The following is a 24,138-nucleotide window of genomic DNA, read 5'->3' as shown; positions in this document are numbered from 1 at the left end:
TAGCTTAGATCTATATAATTTAATACCTAAATGCTTATCAATGAATACATAAATGGGCCATATTATAATATTCCACAATGATCAACATGCATGCAAAATTATTAAACCAGAAATTATACCAAATAATCAATACAACCCAAATATGCAATAGGTTTCATAACATGTCCATAGATACATCTTTCAGTTTGTGGACAAAAACTCTCTGGTCCAATTAATAGGTAAGCAATTATATTGATTCATAAAATTATTCGTCTTTAAATATTTCAGAGTGGTGAAAGCACTTAAGGGGAAGCTGGTAGAGGGTTGGAGGGAGGTGGGGCAAGAGATGGTTGTAAATTCGACACCAAGGTGGCCTGGTTTTATTAAGATCCTCAATATTTGGGGCGTACAAATCACCAGAACGACCATGCCTAACTCTCTCACACTTCGAGTCTAGTTTCTCTTCTTAGAGGGTGAATAAAAAGTCAAGACCCCCCCATCTAATATTTTTCCAAGTAAACATACAGAGATATCCTTTTGGTAGTCGTGCAATCTTAGCAGAAAGTTTCATTTTTTTTATTTTGAAATTTTTGAGTGTTACCCCAAAAGGGGGATTTGGGGGGCAACTCAAATATTTTAAATGTAAACCCCCTGAAAGTGGCACCTCATTTTGAAGGGTTTACAAAAACTTAAAGAATGGTGAAAACCAGAGTTCGCTATCTCTTCTCTATCCAAAATGGTAGCCAATATTACCATTACGACCCAATTTTACCATTGATTTTCCACAACATTTGATGGGCTACCATTTTGGATAGAGAGTAGATAGCGACCTCTAGTTTTCTTCATTATTTAATTTTTTGTAAGCCCTTCAAAATGAGGTGTCACTTGCAGGGGGTTTACATTTAAAATATTTGAGTTGCCCCCCAAATCCCCCCTTTTGGGGGACCACTCAAAAATTTCAAAATCATAAAATGAAAGTTTCTGCTAAGATTGCACGACCACCAAAAGGATATCTCTTTATATTTACTTGGAAAATATTAGATGGGGGTGTCTTGACTTTTTATTCACCCTGTAGATAAAACCTCCTAATAACTTCCTAATATCTTTCAAATCAGTGAAACTAGATTGGAGAAAAATTTAATGACATGGGGTGATTACAAACACGCAGAAGATTGTTATTGCTATTTCTTTTGTCGCCTGGGACTAAGTATTGTGTTAATGAAATGTATATTGGAATCGTATAAGAAGTTGACATACATTATTACAAAATAGTCCAAGTACGAAAGAATTTTAAGTTTTATAAGGTTTGTAAAGTTACTTATCAGCTTCTTAAACTACAAACATATTCTACCCTTCGGGATATGTTACCAGCGTAGACAAAAAATGTGTTACTGTATTTATAACACAAATTATCCGTGCTAAGGTTGTCTTTGACCACTCACCAACATTTACTTACACACGTTTTTTCGAACTCTAATTTTTTTCTTTCTATTCGCTTGATGACATTAAATTATTCGTGATCCATGTAAAAAAAACCATTCCATATTTTAAAAAACTAAATTTTACAAAAATTTACTCCCTTTACCCAATCCTAAAACCGGTATCGTTACAAAAGAGAACAGCACTTCAATCACATTCCAAATATCAAATTTACTGCGAAGAATGAACGAAATTATCTTTCCTATAAATAGAGACTTTATTTCTCCAACGGGAAGCTGCGGACCATTTACCACATAAACATCGACAGATTGGTTGGTGTACTGGGACTGTTAAACTGTCCTGGCCATCAAAGACCAATAACTCATCCAAAGGCTAATAAACCTGACAGTGAATTTATGTGTCACTCGTAAACCATGTGCCGTGTGTATTGACTGTATGAATACAGCTTACAGTGTATCTTTACTGGGGGTTTGGCAGCAAATAAATTATAAATAAGGAATAACTTTAGTTTCTAATAGGTAAATTAGTTGTTATATTTTTCGTACGAAATTCTTGTATCGCTTTAAAAACCATGAGGACATTTGTGATTTTTGAAATGGACAATATTATTTTTGTAGTAAAAGTTGTATTTTTACATTCCAAGGCATTCATCTTCATATTTGGCATCAGTTGTAAATTACCAGTTTCATATGAGGCTTTTGGGTGCATTACGTTTCACAACATAGTAAAATTTACACTTGACATGATTAATAGTAGTTTGCGCAACGATTGCGTTAAGTTAGTCTTTACGACACGAGTAGAAAATTTAAGGCACGAGCCTTGGTGAGTGCCTTAAAAACTTCTACGAGTGTCGTAAAGACTATTAACGCGAGTTGCGTACACTACTTTACCTACGACAGTTTTTTTATTACTAACAATCTGGTTTTTAGTTACACTACTCATAACTTCTTAGAGAGGTTATGTTTTCGTTTATTGTCAGTGCTACTGAAAGTGATGCAACGACTTATTGTATAATCAGCTGATTTCATGTAGTTACGTGTTTGTAAAACTTCGTTAAATAATAAGTTACCTTTTTCAGGGAATAGGTTCTGCTAGCAGCATTCTTACCATAAATACCATAAATTATCAGGTACCATTAGGGAAATATTGCATTTATTATTTTTTTTTACAACTGAATGATTATAGTGAAAGAGTTAATTTACAGTTAGATCTCAGCATCGAATATTATAGAATATTATAAGCAGTTTGTGCTCTCATTTCCATCTCGTCAACTTCACTTTCACTAACTGACATTTTAAAAGCAGTTTAATCTAAGAATACGCGAGTATCAACAGGAACAAGTAAGATCAACAATTAAAATTGTCAAACTGATCAGCTGATCAGCTGATTAGTTGACGTTCGAAGCATTACAATTTTACTTCTTTTCCCTCAATTCTTGAACCTCATTGGTCCGTTACCCGTGTTGTTATGAGAAACACTATGCTGTTATGAAATGAAACTATGCTGTTATGAAAGTAAACAGCTGTTAAGTGAAACTTTTCAATTCTAAGAACTGGACTGAAATGGCTACTTTAAAAAACGGTCGTAGGTAAAATAACTTTTAATAATTATGTAATGTAAGAATGTGGCTTATACCGTCAATGTAGTAGGTATCGATGATAAAATAAGAGTAAGCGAAAAAAACATTATAAGCATTCAACGCCATATAGTAAATTTGTAGGCTAATATAGACAAACCAACCTGCAAACGTTTGTGGTTTTTGTGTATAATTAAAATCGAATTGCCTGTATGTTGATTATAGCTAGTCGTGAATTGTCATATAGGACGTTTACTTATTTATTAAATAAGGGGACATTGACATTTGCTTAAAGAACTGTAGGGACACGGATATCAATTATTGTTTTCACAACTAAAAATTAATTCATTTATATAATTAAATCAATAGTTTAATTATTTGTCCACCCGTTTAAAAATTTTAAAAATATACAACCTATTTATGTTGTAACTGTTTGAACCTATTTATGGTCTATGGGTGTAAATTTAGTTGTTATTCCACAAACAATATCATAATATTATGTTATCCAATTATTACGTTCCACAAGAAATGGACGAATGATTCTGGAAAAGGATTATCAACTGGACCGAAATTAAAATACGATTAATTTGACTAAATTAAAATACCTGTAATCTCTTTCGTTAAATTTGTTGATATATTTAAAATAATTGTTGATATTTAAAATAACTAAAATTCGGCTATTTCAATAATAAGCATAGAAGCCAATGGCAGCCTCGTTTGCGGATTTTGATGTAATCCGCAAAGATCACACAGAGGAAGAAATTATATAATTATAAATTACTGAATATGTAAATGTAATGGCAGATAGAAGGGCCATAAAATAAGCAAACTGAAAATTTATAATCTTATATACTAAAAAAAACTTTTATAAAACTTATTTTAGCTTGCCTGATCATACTACTGGATCGAATTACACGAGCTTGGTACCAAATGAAAGACATTTTCCTGTAGATGTGCAGAATCCATTTAAAAATTGAAATAGGCTAAAAAATAAGCACAAAAATTAATTTGAAATTTAAAAAAATTAACATGGGTCTTATGGGTTACCATGCTGGTGACAAAATAACAACAAAATATATAAAAAGAAAATCCAAACAAATTCCAATCACATGTTTTATTTACAGTGAGGGGTGAAAATAGAGAAGTCTATACATCACATATTATTGGTCGAGTTTTCGCCTATGGGGCGACCTCTAGGAACCAATATAAAAATAAATAATTTGTAAAATTACTTTTTGGAGTGAACCATCGTGGAGTGAATGAAACATCTCGCAAATTTTAAAACTTCTGGCAGCTAGCCTGGCCATACTACGTGATGAATTGCAAGCGGATTGTACCAAAAGAAAGGTTATCGGTATTTTGAAAATAGTTATGTTAATTGGGTCAAAATGGAAATTAAAGTTTTCCTATGGAGATTTAACAGGGGGCAAAACTTTTAAGCTTGACGGCCACCCTGACCATACTACTCGACCGATTTACACGCAGGTTGAACCAAAAGAAAGGTTGTCGGTCCTATACGTGTTGGTTTTATTTGTATTTTGAGAATATTTATGTCAATTTGGTCAAAAATAAAAAAATAACTTTTCTTATGGAGATTTGACATGGGGCTAATTTTATATATTAATAGAAAAGCATGTTTAAAAAAAAAATGCTGTGCATCGCAGGGTAAATCTACGCGAATAAAATAAAAAAAATAACATAAGCTTATGGGTAACCATGTTGGTGACGAAATAACAACAAAATATAAACAGAAAATAAAAACAAATGCAAGAAATTCCAGTCTCATGTTTTAGGATATTTACAGCGTGGGTGAAAATAGAGATACATACTTTTGGTCGAGATTTCGACCCCGGGGCAAGCTCTAGTAATATCTAATATAGTTAACTCTGTGTATTGTAGGTATATAACCGAAAAACTATAAATCTCTCCGAAGATTTCTCAAGAAAAAAATTAAGTTGTTTGAAATGTGAAATATTTATGTGTTTCTGCCCCTCGTCTCTCAGCTGGTAAGATGTGGACGCCAATAAGCGCGGTTTACGATTATTGTAAAATCCGGTTTGTCGTAAAACGAAATGTGTCGTAAGACGGCTTTCATTGAAAAGATTTTCACAGTTGTTTACGATTGGAAGATTTATTTTAGTTTGTTGCGAAATTCCACGCTATCAGTACTGATGTAATTTATATTAAATAGGTAAACTTAAATTATATTGTTGAAATAATATATAAAGGACTATGTTTATTTATATGCATAATAATAGATAAAATTCCTGTGGGTGGCAAAATCTAAAAAATTTAGAACAATTAATCAAACACAGATGTATTGCAACATCACTGGGCCTATTTAAAGTTACTTAGTTTGTGATTCGACAAAAACAATAATTTAATTCGTTCTCAAAACTGGTTGAATTAAACCAGAAGAGAGTTTTATAAAACTAAAGGTGCAGTTTTGTTTCTATAAATCGATGGTGGGACTGTTTTCTAAAAACAACGATCACATAAGACCAATCACAGATCACATGGTCTTATGTGATCGTTGTTTCTAACTAACCCCCGCCATATAAATATTCCTAAAATGATTTTGATTTATGCATAAATTAAAAAGTTTAATAAAACAAGAAGGTTACATTAAAGCGTAGTATAGTGCAACTATTTTTGTTGGTAAAACTGCACACAGTATCAGGTATAACCAGAGTGCACACTGTAATCTCTGGGTATAACCATTGACTATATATACCTATAGGCATATATAGTCAATGGTATAACACTGTCTGGACTAGGACACCACCACTTTACAGTACAAACCAACAGCACGTTTGCAGTAATCAATCCATTAACCTCCAAATATAATATCTAGCTTAGCTCTTTGCTTGCACATAACAACTCAATTAAATACTTATGGTTTATATTCAACTAGGCAGACATTGAAGGTGAATAACTCACAATCTTATGGTTGAGGTGGGCCAACTCCCTCTCCGTCACTCGTCGTCGGTTCTGTTCTTGCTGTTGGCGCTTGTACTGGCTGTACTTGTAGAACAAATACATTCCCGGCAATGCCAGCACCACGAACGGTTTCATAAACGCCGACGACGATAGATTCCTCGGCATCTGGAAAAATATTTCAAATAAAGATATTATGTGTGAGGTAGAACTTTAAAAAAAGTTTAAAGGATGGTGACTTTAGTGTATCAACTTTTTTACTCCTAAGGGCAAAAATCTTTTCATTTTTGAACTCTTAAACTAGACGATTGAAAACTTGGAATCAATTTAAAGTGTTCGTCAGAAAAGAGATTGATTTGTAATTTTTTAGATAAAAGTATTATTACGTACTTTCCCCGAAGACTGTTGGTTCACCAAATTCTACATCCTGATTCCAAGGCCTCGTCTCTTATAAAAAATTGGACACAAGGCCAATATCTTTTCTAAAGCACAATACCTTTACCAGAAACTATTATTCCTACTATAATGATATCCTAGTTTGGATGAAGTCAAACCTCTAGAAAACAAGCTTAGGTTTATCGAAATCATGTCAAGTTTCATCTCATCAACTTAGTTTAGTTTTTATTTTCGTATGTTAACTGATAAAAACTAGGTAAATCGAATTACGTCAGAGTACTTAACAACTTATAACGCAGTCAAAGCGAATACATCATAGACTGGTAAACTGTTCACTGTGAACAAAAGTCACTAGTAATTCTTGTATTTAAATTCCTTGTATAACAAAATCCATCCCCTCCAACCATCTAAAATCATGCCTTAGTGACAGATCTAGGTTATCACAATAACAGCTTCTCCCTCTTTAGTATTAATTGTTATCTACAGCTTAGTTTACGAACAAGTAGCACGATGGAAAATCTGTTACGTGTACTAACAGAAGCTTTCCTCTGTCTAATAACAAAGCTGACTCTTTGATAACTGTAATCAGAAAGTGAAAAGAACAATATGATCGCAGTTTTAGTGATTTAACATAGTAATCGTAAAACGCAGTTTGAGCAACCCCGCCGCACAAATTGTCCCAGGGCGTCGCCTCAACACGCAAACACTTCCCTGCACGAACAATCACCACCATTGATTTACTCTTCTAATTCATCATTTAAACGTGATACAACGATCGATCACTTCATTGAGAAAGGGATGAACTCAGGCTGTGAGTGGAGGATTGTGTGATCGATTTGTGCAATTCTGAGTTAGGTATGAACAAAGGAGAATCTTGTGTGTTGCGTGAAGAAACCGAAACGGTGATTGTTTTATTCAGTCCTCAATTATTGTTGCTTGATGAACATCAATACGATAGAATAGTTCACAGATGGCATTGAATCTCATTTCCCAATTTTGGTCAAGATGTTATCATGTTACTTTATTTTAATATGTTTAATCAATCGTTAGCAAATTCTCCAATATAGCGAAACGTCTTATATATGTTTGTAGTCAAGATAGGTTTACCTACAAGGTGGACTTTGAACTGAACCTCCAAGTTGCAACATTATCTCTATAATATATAGGTGATGGGCGAGATTTGAACCTACGCCTCTAAAGATAGAAACCCCGCACTCCAACCACTAGAATAAACCCCCCCCCCCCCACAAAAGATATCATTAGAAAAATCTGTTATCATTAGAATTTTATTGAAAATACATCAGTGTACACCATCAAAACGGGAAGAGCCAATTATTTATATATAAATACAAATTGTGCTGAACTGTACTAACAAAGATATATTCTGAGCTCAACTGATACAGTGTAATGCCACATGCATGACACACTCACACTTCATCACATTGTCGACTAATAATGTGATCATGTTTACCTCACTGCGTGTTAGTCAAGTAATCCAACGTGTTCTAATTTTAATTGACATTTACCCAGGGAGGATAATCCTCTACACAACACAGCGTCTCAGCCACCCCAGCAACGTATATTGGGTTTGCCGCGCTTTGTTCCCCAAAGTGTCATTTCCCGCCCAAATTTCCTTGGAGGAAGTGCGTTAACCGACACTTCCCTCGTCACATTGCAACAGTGTCATTGTATTAGGTTCTTAATTGTTTTGTGGAAAGCGTGTTTTTTTTATGTGTGGTTGGACTTGATTTAAAACGATGGAAGATAAAACAACTAAAATCGACTTTGGGGGCTAAACAAATAAATGTATTGAGTAATTTACTATTATTTAATACAAGAAAGATTAGAAAAATAATAAATTCATCAGAATTATTTGCAATGGTTTTACCAATTGATCCCTTGAAGCTTAAGTAAAACACAAACCAGTTGTTTTCAACCTCTAGTAAGAATAAAATGGGGAGGTCACTGGGGCAGAGCCCTGGTGAAATTTCAAAGGTTTTGTTTTATGGCAAATCTACTTGCCACGACCTATCCGATGACACCTTAAACATGGTCATCGGATGCGTTGCAGCTTCAAAAATGTATAGGAAAACTAAAAAATAATTCGTATAACTTTAATTATCACGCTCATCCCGCTCGCCACTCTTACACGATCTACCAAAGATACATCTTGCTGAAACGTCTTTGTGAAGAAAAAAATTTTAAGGTGTATACAGTAGTGCCCAGGCTTCTGCCATGTCTGTGTTGCGTGAGGCTGACAGAATAATCACATAATAACCGGCCTCTGAAAGCCATGTCAATATCTGTGGCATCGGGCCTCTGATAGCCATACCAATATATGTGGCCTCAGGCCTCTGATAGCCATGTCAATATCTGTGGCCTCAGGCCTCCGATAGCCATATCAGTATCTGTTTCCTCAGGCCTCTGATAGCCATGTCAATATCTGTGGCCTCAGGCCTCTGATAGCCATGTCAATATCTGTGGCCTCAGGCCTCCGATAACCATACCAATATCTGTTGCCTCAGGCCTCTGATAGCCATTTCAATATCTGTGGCCTCAGGCCTCTGATAGCCATACCAATATCTGTTGCCTCAGGCCTCTGATAGCCATTTCAATATCTGTGGCCGTAGGCCTCTGATAGCCATGTCAATATCTGTGGCCTCAGGCCTCTGATAGTCATACCAATATCTGTGGCCTCAGGCCTCTGATAGCCATACCAATATCTGTGGCTTCAGGCCTCTGATAGCAATGTCAATATAAGTGGCCTCAGGCCTCCGATAGCCATACGAATATCTGTGGCCGCAGGCCTCTGATAGCCATTTCAATATCTGTGGCCTCAGGCCTCCTATAACCATACCAATATCTGTTGCCTCAGGCCTCTGATAGCCATTTCAATATCTGTGGCCTCAGGCCTCTGATAGCCATGTCAATATCTGTGGCCTCAGGCCTCTGATAGTCATACCAATATCTGTGGCCTCAGGCCTCTGATAGTCATACCAATATCTGTGGCTTCAGGCCTCTGATAGCAATGTCAATATAAGTGGCCTCAGGCCTCTGATAGCCATACCAATATCCGTGGCCTCAGGCCTCTGATAGCCATACCAATCTCTGTGGCCTCAGGCCTCTGATAGCCATGTCAATATCTGTGGCCTCAGGCCTCTGATAGCAATGTCAATATCTGTGGCCTCAGGCCTCCGATAGCCATACCAATATCTGTTGCCTCAGGCCTCCGATAGTCATACCAATATCTGTGGCCTCAGGCCTCTGATAGCCATACCAGTATCCGTTGCCTCAGGCCTCTGATAGCCATACCAATATCCGTGGCCTCAGGCCTCTGATAGCCATACCAATATCCGTGGCCTCAGGCCTCTGATAGCCATACCAATATCCGTGGCCTCAGGCCTCTGATAGTCATACCAATATCTGCGGCCTCACGCCTCTGATAGCCATACCAATATCCGTGGCCTCAGGCCTCTGATAGCCATACCAGTATCCGTTGCCTCAGGCCTCTGATAGTCATACCAATATCTGCGGCCTCACGCCTCTGATAGCCATACCAATATCCGTGGCCTCAGGCCTCTGATAGCCATACCAGTATCCGTTGCCTCAGGCCTCTGATAGTCATACCAATATCTGCGGCCTCACGCCTCTGATAGCCATACCAATATCCGTGGCCTCAGGCCTCTGATAGCCATACCAATATCCGTGGCCTCAGGCCTCTGATAGCCATACCAGTATTCGTTGCCTCAGGCCTCTGATAGCCATACCAATATCCGTGGCCTCAGGCCTCTGATAGCCATACCAGTATCCGTTGCCTCAGGCCTCTGATAGCCATACCAGTATCCGTGGCCTCAGGCCTCTGATAGCCATACCAGTATCCGTTGCCTCAGGCCTCTGATAGCCATACCAGTATCCGTGGCCTCAGGCCTCTGATAGCCATACCAGTATCCGTTGCCTCAGGCCTCTGATAGTCATACCAATATCTGCGGCCTCAGGCCTCTGTTAACCATGTCAATATCTGTGGCAACATATTCGGTTCTTTATTCCTTTTTTAACACGAATACTTGAACAGAATCGGTTTGGTCCATAAACACAACAAATAACGTTGCTGGCCTGAATCTTAACTAATAGCATTAACACGTGGTTTACACAGTTCCATTGCAATGTAAAATAATGTTTATTTTCGGGACAAAAACATAATGTGTTTATGTTTATGATTCTACCGGGTCTATTCTAGTATTCGTGGTTTTAATCAGATTTATGAATTAGGAACGAGTCTCCATACTATAATTCTTTTAAATAGCTATGATCTTCAACCACTATAGGGTATGGTGGTACCAGCATGCCGCACCGGACCAGACCCTATCATGTAGGGTTGTACTTTGTAGTACTTTGGCCTTTGAACGGGCGGTTTAGACCACCATTTAAACTTAACATTGGACTTTATGTGTCATTAAATTTTTTGTGTTTACTTTTATTTTTTTCATAAGTAATGTTTTTTAGTCTTCTCTAAGAGTTATTTTTCAGCTTTAGAAAACTGTTATTATTAAAATGCTGGTTACTGTTTTGTTGTTTCTGTTTTGAATTTCAACATTTTCAGAAATTATGTAACAATTTTACCGGTTACTGGAATCTCCAAACTTTTAAAAACAAATAGCTTTAAGAGCAGAAAACCTACCACATCATTGAAAGTAGGTCTAAATCTTTGTATGTTGATTAAGTTTGATCAACAGCTAATGCGACTTGCAATTAAAAAGCAAGGTGATAAGCTGATTAATGATTATAAATTATGTAAATATCAGTAATTATCTTGGAAATGTCAATGTGTCTAATGATATATCAATTTAATTACTTTATTTAATAATTAAAACTAGAAAACCATAAAGTTGTGTGTTTTTGCTTGTTTGGTATCAATTTAGAGCTGTCCTCTGAACGAAACAACAGGTTTTTACTAATTATTTTCCTTTTTCGGTAAGCACAAATTTGCTAATACTAAAGAACGTACTGAACAACACTTTAAGAGCTGGTCAAATAGACAAAGACCTAACAAACAACTGCGGGTATTTCGAAACTAGCAGCTAATTTGTCGTTAGGTTAAGTGGGATGATTATAAAACTTGTGGTAAACCAATTAAAAAATACAATGATTCTTTCTGAAACGAAATATTGGCAAACCGTATTAATGGTTACCTCCCGCTATCTCCGCGTCCCGCCACCTCCGTGTACCGCTACCTCCGAATTTCAGAGTGACCCCTATAATCCTCGGTTACTTCCTGCATTAGGACTTTCCGTCCAAACCTAACCTAACTTAACCTAACCTAACCTAACCCAACCTAACCTGACCTAACCTAACCTAACCCAACCTAACCTGACCTAACCTAACCTAACCCACGGGTTAAATTTTCATTAAATCTTCCATCCACGGGGCTTCGCAGCCGTGGATGCAATGACAGCTATCAACGTAGGCAGTGACGGGATTATAAGGGTCACTCAAGAATTCGGAGGTGGCGGGACATATTTGGGTTCGGAGGTGGCGGAACGCGGAAATAGTGGGAGCACACGGTATTAATAGGGAACCCTTTATAGTCCACTTACCAAGAAAAAAATCTGTTAATACATGATTGGGAATCACAATACTCTTTCTTTGCCCAACGCCAAAACTCAACCCCCCCCCCCCCAACCATAATATATATTATAAAACCTCACTCTCACATTCGTAGATTGTTCAAAGCTCATGAAATAACCCGCTCTCGCTATGCGCATTTCAAAGTTGAACCGCAATTTTGCCAAGTTGGTTGATGGGCTGTCGATTATGACGAGCGATGACAAGTACATCAATTATACGAGGATCGACCCCTCCCACACACTGCGGGGAGGGGACACAAAAAGGGGTTACAGGAAAACTGTGGCCAATTACCCCTCCATGTGGGTGTCAACGTATTAAATACATCGCTAAACTGTTAAACGTTCTAGATTACAAGCCATTACATCCATCGATCCCTTTTTTCTTTCGTTTAACGTTCAAAGGATTCTTGTAACCGATTGGGAGTTTTATAGGGGTTCTGATTGTGCTTTATGCAGTTTTGTAAATTCCATTGTTGGTTTATCCTCTAGAATATGAATTTGTCTCTCGATTTGGTTTTATAAAACTTGGTTGAGTTAAAATATTTCAATTTTAAGAGGTGAGTTATACAAATAAAATAAAGTTTTGACTAATGGATAGACGTATTTTTGTCAAACTATTTCTTTAATAGTAAATTCTTGGATTTATCATGTAAAATGTGCGTGTGAATACTGAACCGGCTTTATAAGAGGTACACGAAGCATTCCCTGCGATGAAAACTGATTCATGAAATACGTTACTGTACTGCATTTCAAAATCTGTCACTTCCCTTTCAAGATTTAAACAGTTTCTAAAGGTTGTTACAGCCTTTCAAAATTATGCTTCCTATCAAGTATTCGGATTTCGTTTTGGGCAGGCTTATGCCTTTTAGTTTTTTGTTTTTTTTTAGGAATATAAAAACAATGTGTTATAGTCCCATATATCAAGTTTTATATGCCCTTTGTGATGAACGCATTATGACAAAAGTTACATCCGCATAGAAAAAGAGGGTTTTAATGGGCAAGGAGGGGAATGGAGCCAAACATTGTTTTGTCCATCTACTGAATATTTGAAACCGCCTTAGTTAACTTTATACCGGAAATTAGGTTAAACAAAAATTCTTCACACAAATATAAAACTATGTATGAAACAGATTCAGTTTATAATATATGTAACTGGTTTAGATTAGTCGATTTAGGAGGCGTTGACAATGCCGGCTTTACCTAGCTTGATCAGAATTAACCGTTACTTTCTTGACATCTTCCGAAACGAACACTACTCATAGAAACACTACTCTTTATTAGTTAACTTTCATTGTTTTTTGTATGTATAAATTCTATGCCAAAAGATTCATTCGGAAAACTAGTCTTACACTAAGTCTAAATTTTCGTGAATTGTATTTATTTAATAATGTTAATCACTTTTGCAAATATTTTCTATGGTAGCAAATCAGTTATTAATGTTTCAAAATGTTTAGTAAATCAGTACATTTTATTTTATCAACTTATTATTATAATTTATTAATGTTTTGTGGGGTTTTTCACAAAAAAGTTCGAGTGGAATAAGGAACTTTTGCTAAACATACGACTATTTAAGGTAGTAGACATTACTATTATTTAAATTAAAGAGTAACTATTATAGATACGCCAAAGTGGTTTAAAAAATTCGATAATATTGGATTATTTTATAAATTAATTTCATTTTATTTAATAAATACAAAAGTTGGCATAACATGGCGACATTAACTTTATTGAAACCCGTGATCCAAATAAGAAATTGAATTGTGAGATAATCATCACTAAAATCAGTTATATTTATGCCTATTTGGTATCATAAATACCCCCGCCGCAGCAAACCTGCCGTCTAAGCGAATTTCCATTTGGCTGAATTGATTTTCAATCGATCTATTTAAATAACATTAGGTTTAACGAGTACCTAGGTTTGCTGCTACAAGGAAACTAATAAAGTGTGTGTTTTAAGTAAAATAATTATTGATTAGTAGAAAATGAATATATTTGCCAAGTTTGATCAAAAGATATCCATAAACAAGCAAACTACAACATTTTACAAGAATAACATGGGAATTTTAAATTTACAATTTTTTTAGTTTTCTCCGTAACCAATAACCCTACAAAAACACTTTGATATACTGAATTGTTTTTTTTTAAGCTCTTTAAGAAGGTTTAGAGACAAATTGTGAAATTTTGTGTTTTGAGGGTCAAAAGTGAGAAAAACCAATTTTTACCCCATAAAACCCCCATAAAACCCTGTTCCCATGGTCCGATCATGCTGGATCGCGAACTCATTCAAGTTTATCCCGCCTTACACCTTCAAACCAAATTTCATCAAAATCGGATAAAAATTACTCAAGTTATCGTGTTCACGGACACACACACACACACACACACACACATATATATATATATATATATATATATATACATATATAAAAATTTTAACGAATGGTGTTTTTGGCCTCTGGGGACATCAAAATGAAAAAGTAAATCGGTCCCGGGCCTAAGTCTTACCATGAGACCTACGGTAATAGCTACTTCCCTATAGGGAAATTCGCTAAAAGGGTATAACTTACAATATTATTAATATTATGTTAAACTGATAGATTGAAAACACATTTAAAGTTCTGAATTCAGTACCCACCCCTCATTCAGTCCTTTTGGGTAATAAACTAATAGAGATAAAAATGTGGGGTTGAATAAATTATCTTTAATTTCTTGAAAATGTATTGATTTCATAACTAACAGTTATAAAAAACCATTGCTGTGTCACTTGTAAGCAGATATCCAAAGTACCTATTCCTATATAATAATGTAACCTTGATTATACTAGGCTTGCGATTAGAGTGAATTTTCCTTTCCGTTAATATTTAATAGAGCTACATGAAATTTTCTTAGTATGCAGGTTTTCTGCAAAGGAATGCAAAATAAACTACTATACAAAATCCCTTAAAAGATTCTTTACTAATAAACTGTGCGTGGATGGCAATAAAAAGTAAAACAATTCTTATGTGTCAGAATTCTTTTAGAAACAGGCTTGCTATTTTTTGAAAACCGGCAAAGGAAAGTTACAGAAATTAAATCCAAACGAGACTAATTAAAAGACGAGACAATCAAGTGACGAAAGAATGCTATCTTGTTTAAAAGCCAGATAATAAAAGCACTGTTTGGGAATAAAGCGCTTTTACAAGAATAAAAACTGCTGACTACCTTCTTTCTTATTTTAAATACTCGATTCATCCTACGCTACTACTTCCACATAAATTACCACAATGACGTTTTTTTGCCAGTCTACATTAGATATAAATTTTATCTTAGATAATTAAAGAATCTCCCCGTTACAGTATACATCGCACCAATACGAATGCTTTGTTATGGGAGTTTTATGATAAACCGAGCAGCTACAATATTGTTGGACAGAGTATGCAGGCACACTGATGGATTTCGGCTTTGAAGTTGGTTTACCTGGCCCAAAGTGCATTATTATTGATGGACATTGATCGAATGTGTCGACACATCCATTAAACATGTTGTACGTCTGTCTGTCTATGTCTGCTTAAATGTCAGCCCGTCAGTCGACTGTAGGAATAGAAACAGGATTGGATTTTAATTAAGTATCGTACTTCAGTAGGTTAAACATGCTACCATGAACTGTCGGTATAGCTGTTGTGCTTGTGTTGATAATGTAGTTTTGACGTTTGCCTAAGTTTTCGTTTTTAACGAACGTAAAACCAGATTTCACCGATTTACTTTTATACATTTAACTTGTGATATGCTGTTTTTCCTCTATTAAAACCAATGAGTAATTATTCGTGTCAAACGTAAATTCTTTGAAAGTGCACCTTATTTGAAGAATTAACAGTTTTTTTTTGTATTTCATTGTTACACATTAAACATAATCAACATGGCTTATAAAATCATTATAAGTTTAGTAATAAATCTTAAAATAAAATAAGTTTTAATCATAAAACTAAATGTATAATGTATTTCGTTGAATTAATCAGAATTCAAAGAATGAAATACAATTTTAAAAACAAATGTGTAGAAAAGATTTTTAAATCACTTTAACTTCTAACACTCTCCTTTTATAAGTCTTCCCAAAAAAGACTAACAGTTCTCTAGCCAAAAAGAATGTGAAATTAAAACTGAAACAACGCAGATGAAAAATCATTCTTTACCCCGGAGCAAAAATATGACATATTGAAAATTGTGTCAAAGCTTTCCGTGGTTTCAACTCAATCAATCAACTTTGTGAGCAAGTCAATAAACCCCTGTGTTTAATTTAATAAACTCCCGATGTACGTGAATGTGTAGTGGCAATGACCCAATGGTCTGTTATTCTAGTCATGGTCACCTATAATAGTAGTTTATTTACGCAACGATTGCGTAAAGATAGTGTTAACGACACGAGTAGAAAATTTTAAGTTAAATTTTTTTTATGGCTCGTACCTTAAATTTTCTACTCGTGTCGTTAACACTTATTTACGCGAGTTGCGTACACTACTTTACCTACGATAGAGTTTTAACATAGATATATTAAACATACTCCCTTAGTTATGGGAGTACCGGTATGTTAAACATTATGTCTAAGGGAGTATGTTTAATCTATGGTTTATGTTTATCTATGGTAGTGAGTTACTAAAAATCACTTCTCATAACTTCTAAGAGAGATTGTGTTTTCGTTTATAACCTCTCATTGCCAATGACAGTGATGCAACGAAACATTGTACCAAACACAAATTGAACCACTCAACAATTAAATTGTCCTGAACAGCTGATTAGTTTAAGTTTGAATCATTACAATTTCACTTCTTCTCTCTCAATCCTCGAGCCTCATTGGTCCGTTACTCTTGTTGTTATGAAAAACTATGCTTTTATGAAAGAGAACAATGTATGCTGTTATGAGAAACTTTTCAATTCTAAGAACTGAACTGAAACGGCTACTTTTAAAAACGGTCGTAGGTAAACTCTTTTAAACTCTTATAAACTGTCAACAACATATAAGTGAATACAAGCCATGCATGATTCAAAACACATTATATCTATTTAAGATTCTGCAGCATGTGCATGTATCCGCAACAATGCAGTATTATGCAGCTTCGCCTGCTACGAGCAGCATAATTGTGCTATTATTTACATATAGTCCCCTGTCAAATGTACATATACAGGCTCCCGTGTGCTCCTTCATGAGGCAGGTGTGGGAGTAGTCTTAATCTCTTCGTTTGACCTTGGAGAAATACAATTTCGATGGTGGCACTCTTGAAAATTGTGCGTTTGAACGCCGAATGGTAAAAAACAAAATGGCCGCCATCGCAAACTTGTTTTCTTACTTATATCAGTAACCGTTAGGGTTACAAAAGAATTGTTGATACCAAAATGTAGCTATTTTAAATCTGCACAAAAAATATGATTACAGTTTTTATGTAGGATCAACCATTATTTCATAAAACATAATTTTATATTTTTCATAAATAAAATTAATCAGGGTGGATGTAATGTCCCAGGACAGTTAAATATTTCAAAAAGTAATAAAGGGTGTTTCAGTAAAGCGTTGTGGACTGTGCAGATTCAGATTCTATGTGCAAAAATGTTGTATAAATTTGTGTCGATTTCGACTTAGTTTAGCCGTAATCCGCCATTTTGAATTTTTTGAAAATAACTCATAACTCAATAGCCCTTGAAGATATTTTTATGAAACTTGGTATAAACTTTAAGTCTAAAACAATTAACATTATCCGAAAAAATCTTTGATTAGGCTCATCGAATTTCAAAATGGCGGCCATTAAAAGTTTTTAAAGTCAAATTCCATAAAAACCAGCAATTAAAACAAAACTTTGAAACACAATATGTAAAGTCCTTTTTATTACAAATCGAACGACACTTTATTTGCGAAAATCGGATAATAAATAAAAAAGTTATGTAACTTTTATAATGTTTTTGTCACTAGTTTCTATGGAATTTAACTTTGTGGTGTTAAAATGACTGCCATTTTGATAATTAGCATTAGTAAAAAAAGTTACATAACTTTTTTATTTATTATCCGATTTTCGCAAATAAAGTGTCATTCGATTTGGAATAAAAAGGATTTAAATAATGTGTTGCAAAACTTCATTTTAATAGCTGGTTTTCATGGAATTTGACTTTAAACATTTTAAATGGGGGCCATTTTGTTTTTTACCCACAGCGTTTAAACGCACAATTTTCAAGAGTGCCACCATCGAAATTGTATTTCTCAAAGGTCAAACGAAGAGATTAAGACTACTCCCACACCTGCCTCATCAAGGAGCACACGGGTGTACATTTGACAGTGGACTAATAACGTTAAACGGTCGGCTTGGGATCTCTAATGTTTAAACTTCCTTCTTAATGCGTTCTCGTTGTAAGTTTTATTCATTAGGATCTCGTATTCTGAATAATATTTACGCAAAGAAAACTTTAGTTGCATAAGACCGAAATGATTATCCGTGTAGTTACTATTTAGTATTTATTTTGAATGAAAGCTCATCCCTTTTTTGTTAATATCCATTTTTATCATTTCAAAAATTGAAGTGGATAATTTGAGTGTTCCTTTATTGGCCGGTGTTTCGGGACGTTAACAAAATTATATTTACTATTGTAAAATGTGACACTGGCTCATGTGGCTAAAATAATTAACGTGTTATGTTGACTTAACAACAAGGCTAAGCGTTATATAATGTAATTTGTATGAGTTGCATTCAGTATCTCTAAATAACTCATATACTGGTTTTACAAATACTACATTATGTAGAAGTAGTTGTTGAAATGCTCTTGATTTATTTCATCCCAGTACTTTTAGATCGAACAAATTAGGTGGATCAAATTATTCTGAATGGTTTATACTTTACATGTTTATTGTTTTCAGTGACTACATATACTGTATTATTTACTGTTAATACTGTTCTATGAAATGACGATCAAACAAAGTAGGTATTTTAAGCCAAGTAAGAATGGAGATGAGTTTAACATAGCATATTTATTGGTGTTGCTTGGGATGTAATGATTTAAGGTTACTTCGGTGTTATTGAATTCAACGTTTTTTTGCGTCGGGAATTCCTGGATATATTTCCTAATATCATATCACAAATGAAACACTGCGCAGTTGTTTTAAAACGTGCATAATTTGTTGGAAAAACTCTGTAAGATTTAGGGTTTTCCATGAATAATAGTTCAACAAACTTATTTAAAAGGCTACTTTTTTGTCGCAGCTTCAAAACTAAGTAAAATATCTAAATTGTAGGTGCCTGATTTCAGAATTCAGTAATGTGTTAATTGTACAAAAACATATAGGCATAACCTTTTTTTTAATAATTTAATTGGTTAGAGATCTAAAAACGTCTTCAATAACATGCTTTGTGACTAATTTACATTTAGATATAATGTAACTTTATACAACAACATTTTTCAATAAATGTCTAGATAGTCAGTATATTGCATGTAAATAATCCAGGTAACGTTTTATAAATATAAAACAAGCACAACGTTGTAAGGGAAATACGACTTTATTTTGACTAATTTTGTTAGTTTTAGATTCGAGTAGATGATTTTTTACAGTAGTTTCTAAGTTTCAACGCTATTTCATTTCCTGTAAATACAGGAACGGGTTTTAGTATATACTTAAGACAAAATATATACAGTAGTACAATATCCTTACTGCCATAAGATGCAATCAAGAAGTACGAAAGCACTGATAAAAGTACTGTATAGTGAATCTGCATAAAGTATAATAAATTTAAAATAAATCAGTTCTTTATCTTTACCCAATGGGGAAACAGATATTGTGTGAAATGTTCAATAAGATAGGACCAATCTAATGACTAAAAAATCGAAGATAATCTTTGTTCCTAATTTAATTTTTTACAATAATTTTTATACAACCATCGAACACAGTACAGCTATAAATACAATATCCAATAGTTATGTGAGGTAACAGTTTTCATTTTTTGAAGTCTTTACATATAGAAATACAATTTCCAATAGTTATATGAAATGACAAGTTTTCGTTGTTTGGAACCTTTTTGTCCTACATTCTTATCAAAATTATTAAAAATTGTTTTAAGCTATGAATGGCTTTAGAAATGTCACTAGCTTCTTAAAAAATACAAATAAATCTGTGACACACGTAACATTTGTGTACCACAAAAAGGTAATTTAAAAACACACGATTTGTTTGACAAACCAAAGTGTTTACCTTTATTAGATGCCTGGTATGTGCTCCCCTGTAGTCACATCACTTCCAGTTCCAAAAACATGGTGCCCCTACCGCAGCCGTCCCCTGACTGCCCCCAGTGCTGTCCCCCGTGCCACCCCCGGACACACCGCCCCCAAAAATCGATCTCCACCCCCGGTGAATCTCCTGACAACGCTCTTAAACCAGAATTAATCAGTTTAATCGTAAATACACCCTAGTCAATGGTTCGTCTCACCCTGTCGACCTTGTACTAGAAGTTCAAGTAGAAGCAATGTCTTTCAGCTTTATCGAGTACAAGAGTGGATTGGTCCTTCGAAACACTACTTTACTGGGGGTGTATTTTATGGCTTGGATTTAAACTGTTTTTTCTTTACGATACGAAATGGATTTCAAATTTGGTTCGGATGTCAAATTGATCAGATCAAATGTCAAATTTCATTTAAAAAATTACACTGTTTGTACAAACAACATATTTCGTTTTATTTGGTTTTACTTTACATGTTAGAAATTGTGTTGTCATTTTCATCTTTTTTAGTGTATTACTAACTGTTAAAAAAAACGGATTTCATAATTATTTTTTGTCAAAGAATTTACGAATTTTCACGCCAATCCTTTGTATTGTTAGAAAAAAGAATCTGAATCATCAACTAAATAAGATATCTGCTGTTTTATTAGTACAAAAAAATGCCAGGTTATCTCAATTACATTAAAGTGATTTCGCTGTGTTAGAACAATGTTTGATCATACGAAAATTTCTTTAGCTTGAATTTTATAGACACAGCAAACGTTATACTGGTAAATATTTTATATGACAATATTTTCACAAATATGATACTATTATTTTTTACGTTTATAAAATAGCTGATTTATCTGGGCATCTGAGTAATTATAGTGCTCATCTGGTAATCAAAAGGTCACCGGGAAGATCCTGAACAATGTTAGCAGGGTTTTGGTGGTTCCAAACTAGGCCCAGATGTTCTTGATCATTGAGCTCGTAAATGATCCTGGCTAATGAAACAGCTGGCAAAGCTACCCAAGGCTTCTCACTTCATTCTACCCACACGTCACTCATATGTGAGTTAAAATACGTTAACTAGGCGGCGTTCCATCTTCAGTGGTACTAGTAATAGTAAAAGATTAAAAACCTCAACTGTACTGTTATCAAACTATAGCCCAAGTTTTTATATGTATTGTATAGAAAACCAAATCGTATACTATCGTCTTTGATAAAGTTTCTTAAATCTATAAAATTCTTCAAAAATGCCTTCGAGAACAAATTCCAAGCGATTGATTTCAAAACTAACCTAATAACGACCGTAAAAATATACCTTAGTGTCTTAAGAAACAAATGTGAATATTACAATATAAATTACAAACGCGCATTAACTTATATCTAACATGGAATCCGCATAGCATTCGAGCCTTATCTTAACTGCTCCCAAAGCACTAATTTTCTTTATTACTCAAAGGCTCTTGCTGAAGTGCAAATTCAAATGGATTGCTAAACGCTTAACTTGCAGCAACTTTTATTGCCGTTTTAACAACGACTAATAATTTTTTTAAGCAAACATTAGTAGATGTATTAAATGTTAAAATACAAACCATTACTACATACAATCATTGACATTATATCTACACTATAAAGTCTATGTGTAGATATAAAGTCAATGACACAATGTAAACGTATTTTTTGTATAAAATATTTCCTTTTTTTGTACATTTGTACTTTTTTGAACTACAATGTAATATGAATAGATTGCATTATAATCTACGACATTTTATTTGGATTGCTGTGTGTGTTAGGAGTTTTTTTTAATGCAGGGGCAGTGTTAACTTAATTTGTAACAGTTTTTTTTCTATTTAATTGTTGAACATAAATTCTTACTGGGAAACGTTATGCCAATGCATGCATTTTCACAACGCAGTGAAAATAAAAGATAAATGATTGAAAACCTTACTTTTCTCTTTTCTTTTCTTTTAAATATGTACTTTTACATTATAATCTATGTCATTGTTATGTGAATGGTACGAATGTTTAACTTTTCCAATCTTGTTTATAATCTATAAAAACGACGTTACCTAATTTTCGTACACCCTATATACATCTTATTATATCAGTTTTATCCTTCAATATTTGATAAATATATTTTAATTTGATTTGTTTTTAAATTGTTTGGTAATCGTATTATTAATGCATGTGTATTGTTATCAACACAATACACTTAACAAGTTTAGTCAGTTCTGATAATTTACCGGAAAGTAAATGAACAAGAAAAAACATAAAGAATATTGAACAATTCTGTTTATACAATGTAATCTTCAATCACGAAATACATCTCTAAACACCAAAATTTGTGTATCCAACTTGTATTTGGAGTACAAAAATTATTTAACATAATTAATTTTAAATATCAGTTTTTTTTGTCCAATATGACTAGGTGTGTATTAAGATGTAGACATCTGGCCCTAAGCACCAAACAGGGCTTCATCAGTGTCTAGAAGAGTAATGGTTCTTTGATAGCCTTTGTTGTAGTTTTTACACGGGCAAATGTCTGGGCTAGCTTTTTTTGTGTGTATCTTGTCAATAATTTATTAAACATATTGAGCATCCGCTATTTTTATTGGGCGCGGGTCTAAGTGTACATTTCCTTTAATAATCAACAGATAAAAAAAAACTCAATCAACTATAAATTCACTTAAAATGGTGGAACATGGATATATTTAGTTTGTTATTGTGTAAGTTTAAAATTGATGTTTGCACCAACGTATTTATTGACTGGATTAACTGCTTTATTGACAACAATTATTTGATTTGGGGATCTTTAATGAGAAATCAATGTTGTTTATGTGGTATTGATATTGTGCTTGGTTCATAAACTGTTTTTTATACTAATACATTTTTTTTCTTGAGAACAACTACCTAAATAACAAATTTAATAAAGCAGAACATACTGATCAGGAGTTTTACATTTTGTTAACTCAAACAAATTGAAAAAAGTCTCATAATATTTTACCTAGTATTACAAATCTCTAAAGACTCCACCAAAAGATTTTCCCGGTTATTGTTTGCTATACTCTGGAGGGAGCGTGAAATGAAAACCAAAACCAAGACTGGGGACGGGGACGGGGACGGGATACAGTAGCGGGTATTGATTTACCCCCCCCCTCAGACAAAAGCTACATTGCGTCACACCTGACGTCATCGTGACGTCACTAGCCCTCTTCTTCTCCCCCACCGTCAAAACACTACCTACAAATATAAACGGTTCAGCCTAGAATAGTATTGGAGACCCCATAACTTGATCCTCCCCACCCCCTCCACCATGCACAATTCTGGAGATAATGTACGAGTCGATCAGGTATTGGGAACAGACGTGGTTTCTTTTCTACTTTGTTTTTTGTTTCTATTTTTATGAGTCATTCATAGCTCAGACGTTGTTTGAAGTTTTATAGTTTACATAGCCCTTCTCAGGTACAGTATTATCATTTTTTTACTGATTTAACAAATGTTTCCATAGATCAGGTTAAATTTAATATCGAATACGCACTAACTAATATATTTCAATCGCACAGTAATTTGAACATTATTAATATTCAGGGTTAAAAAAATTTCTACTTATAATACACAAAAGTGCATTATGCTTTGACTGCAGCTTAACACTTATCCATTTATTTTAACAAATGTTTTTCTTATAAGTGTTGACTTGACAAACTTGTAAGACTACAAATTATTATCATACGCAAAAACACAGAGAAATAAAATATAAATTAATAAAACTATAAATTTTACTTCTCTGTGGTAAAAATTATTGGTATTCGGGAAATACTATTTACTTGTACCTTCAATCTTTGATGGAAACAAAGATAATTGTAAAACATCAATAGTGGTTCGCAATGTGACGTATCTATATATAAAGCCAAAAGTACCGATGAACTTTTGAGAAAACTACAAGTCACACCTCCATAAACCATATACTTAAAATGTT

At 34.2% G+C, this 24,138-nt stretch overlaps 1 protein-coding gene across 1 annotated transcript in view; it reads right to left on the bottom strand.

Annotated features, from left to right (window-relative positions):
* The window catches only part of LOC128989577 (uncharacterized), a 67,476-nt gene extending 47,231 nt beyond the window's left edge, over positions 1-20,245 (bottom strand). Inside the window, exons 1-2 of the mRNA XM_054411488.1 lie at positions 20,153-20,245; positions 5,936-6,100 (exon numbers count right to left, since the gene is read on the bottom strand). Of these exons, the coding sequence (XP_054267463.1) occupies positions 5,936-6,100 (165 nt within the window). The 5' untranslated portion in view covers positions 20,153-20,245. The remainder of the gene's footprint in view (positions 1-5,935; positions 6,101-20,152) is intronic.
* Positions 20,246-24,138: the final 3,893 nt, after the last annotated feature.

Source organism: Macrosteles quadrilineatus, unplaced genomic scaffold (genome assembly GCF_028750875.1).
Source record: "Macrosteles quadrilineatus isolate MER2022 unplaced genomic scaffold, UCM_ALF_1.0 Scaffold_3__2_contigs__length_128488019, whole genome shotgun sequence".
NCBI classification, from domain to species: domain Eukaryota; kingdom Metazoa; phylum Arthropoda; class Insecta; order Hemiptera; family Cicadellidae; genus Macrosteles; species Macrosteles quadrilineatus.
Note: the sequence above shows the minus strand (reverse complement) of the source record. Positions and strands in the feature narration are given on the sequence as shown.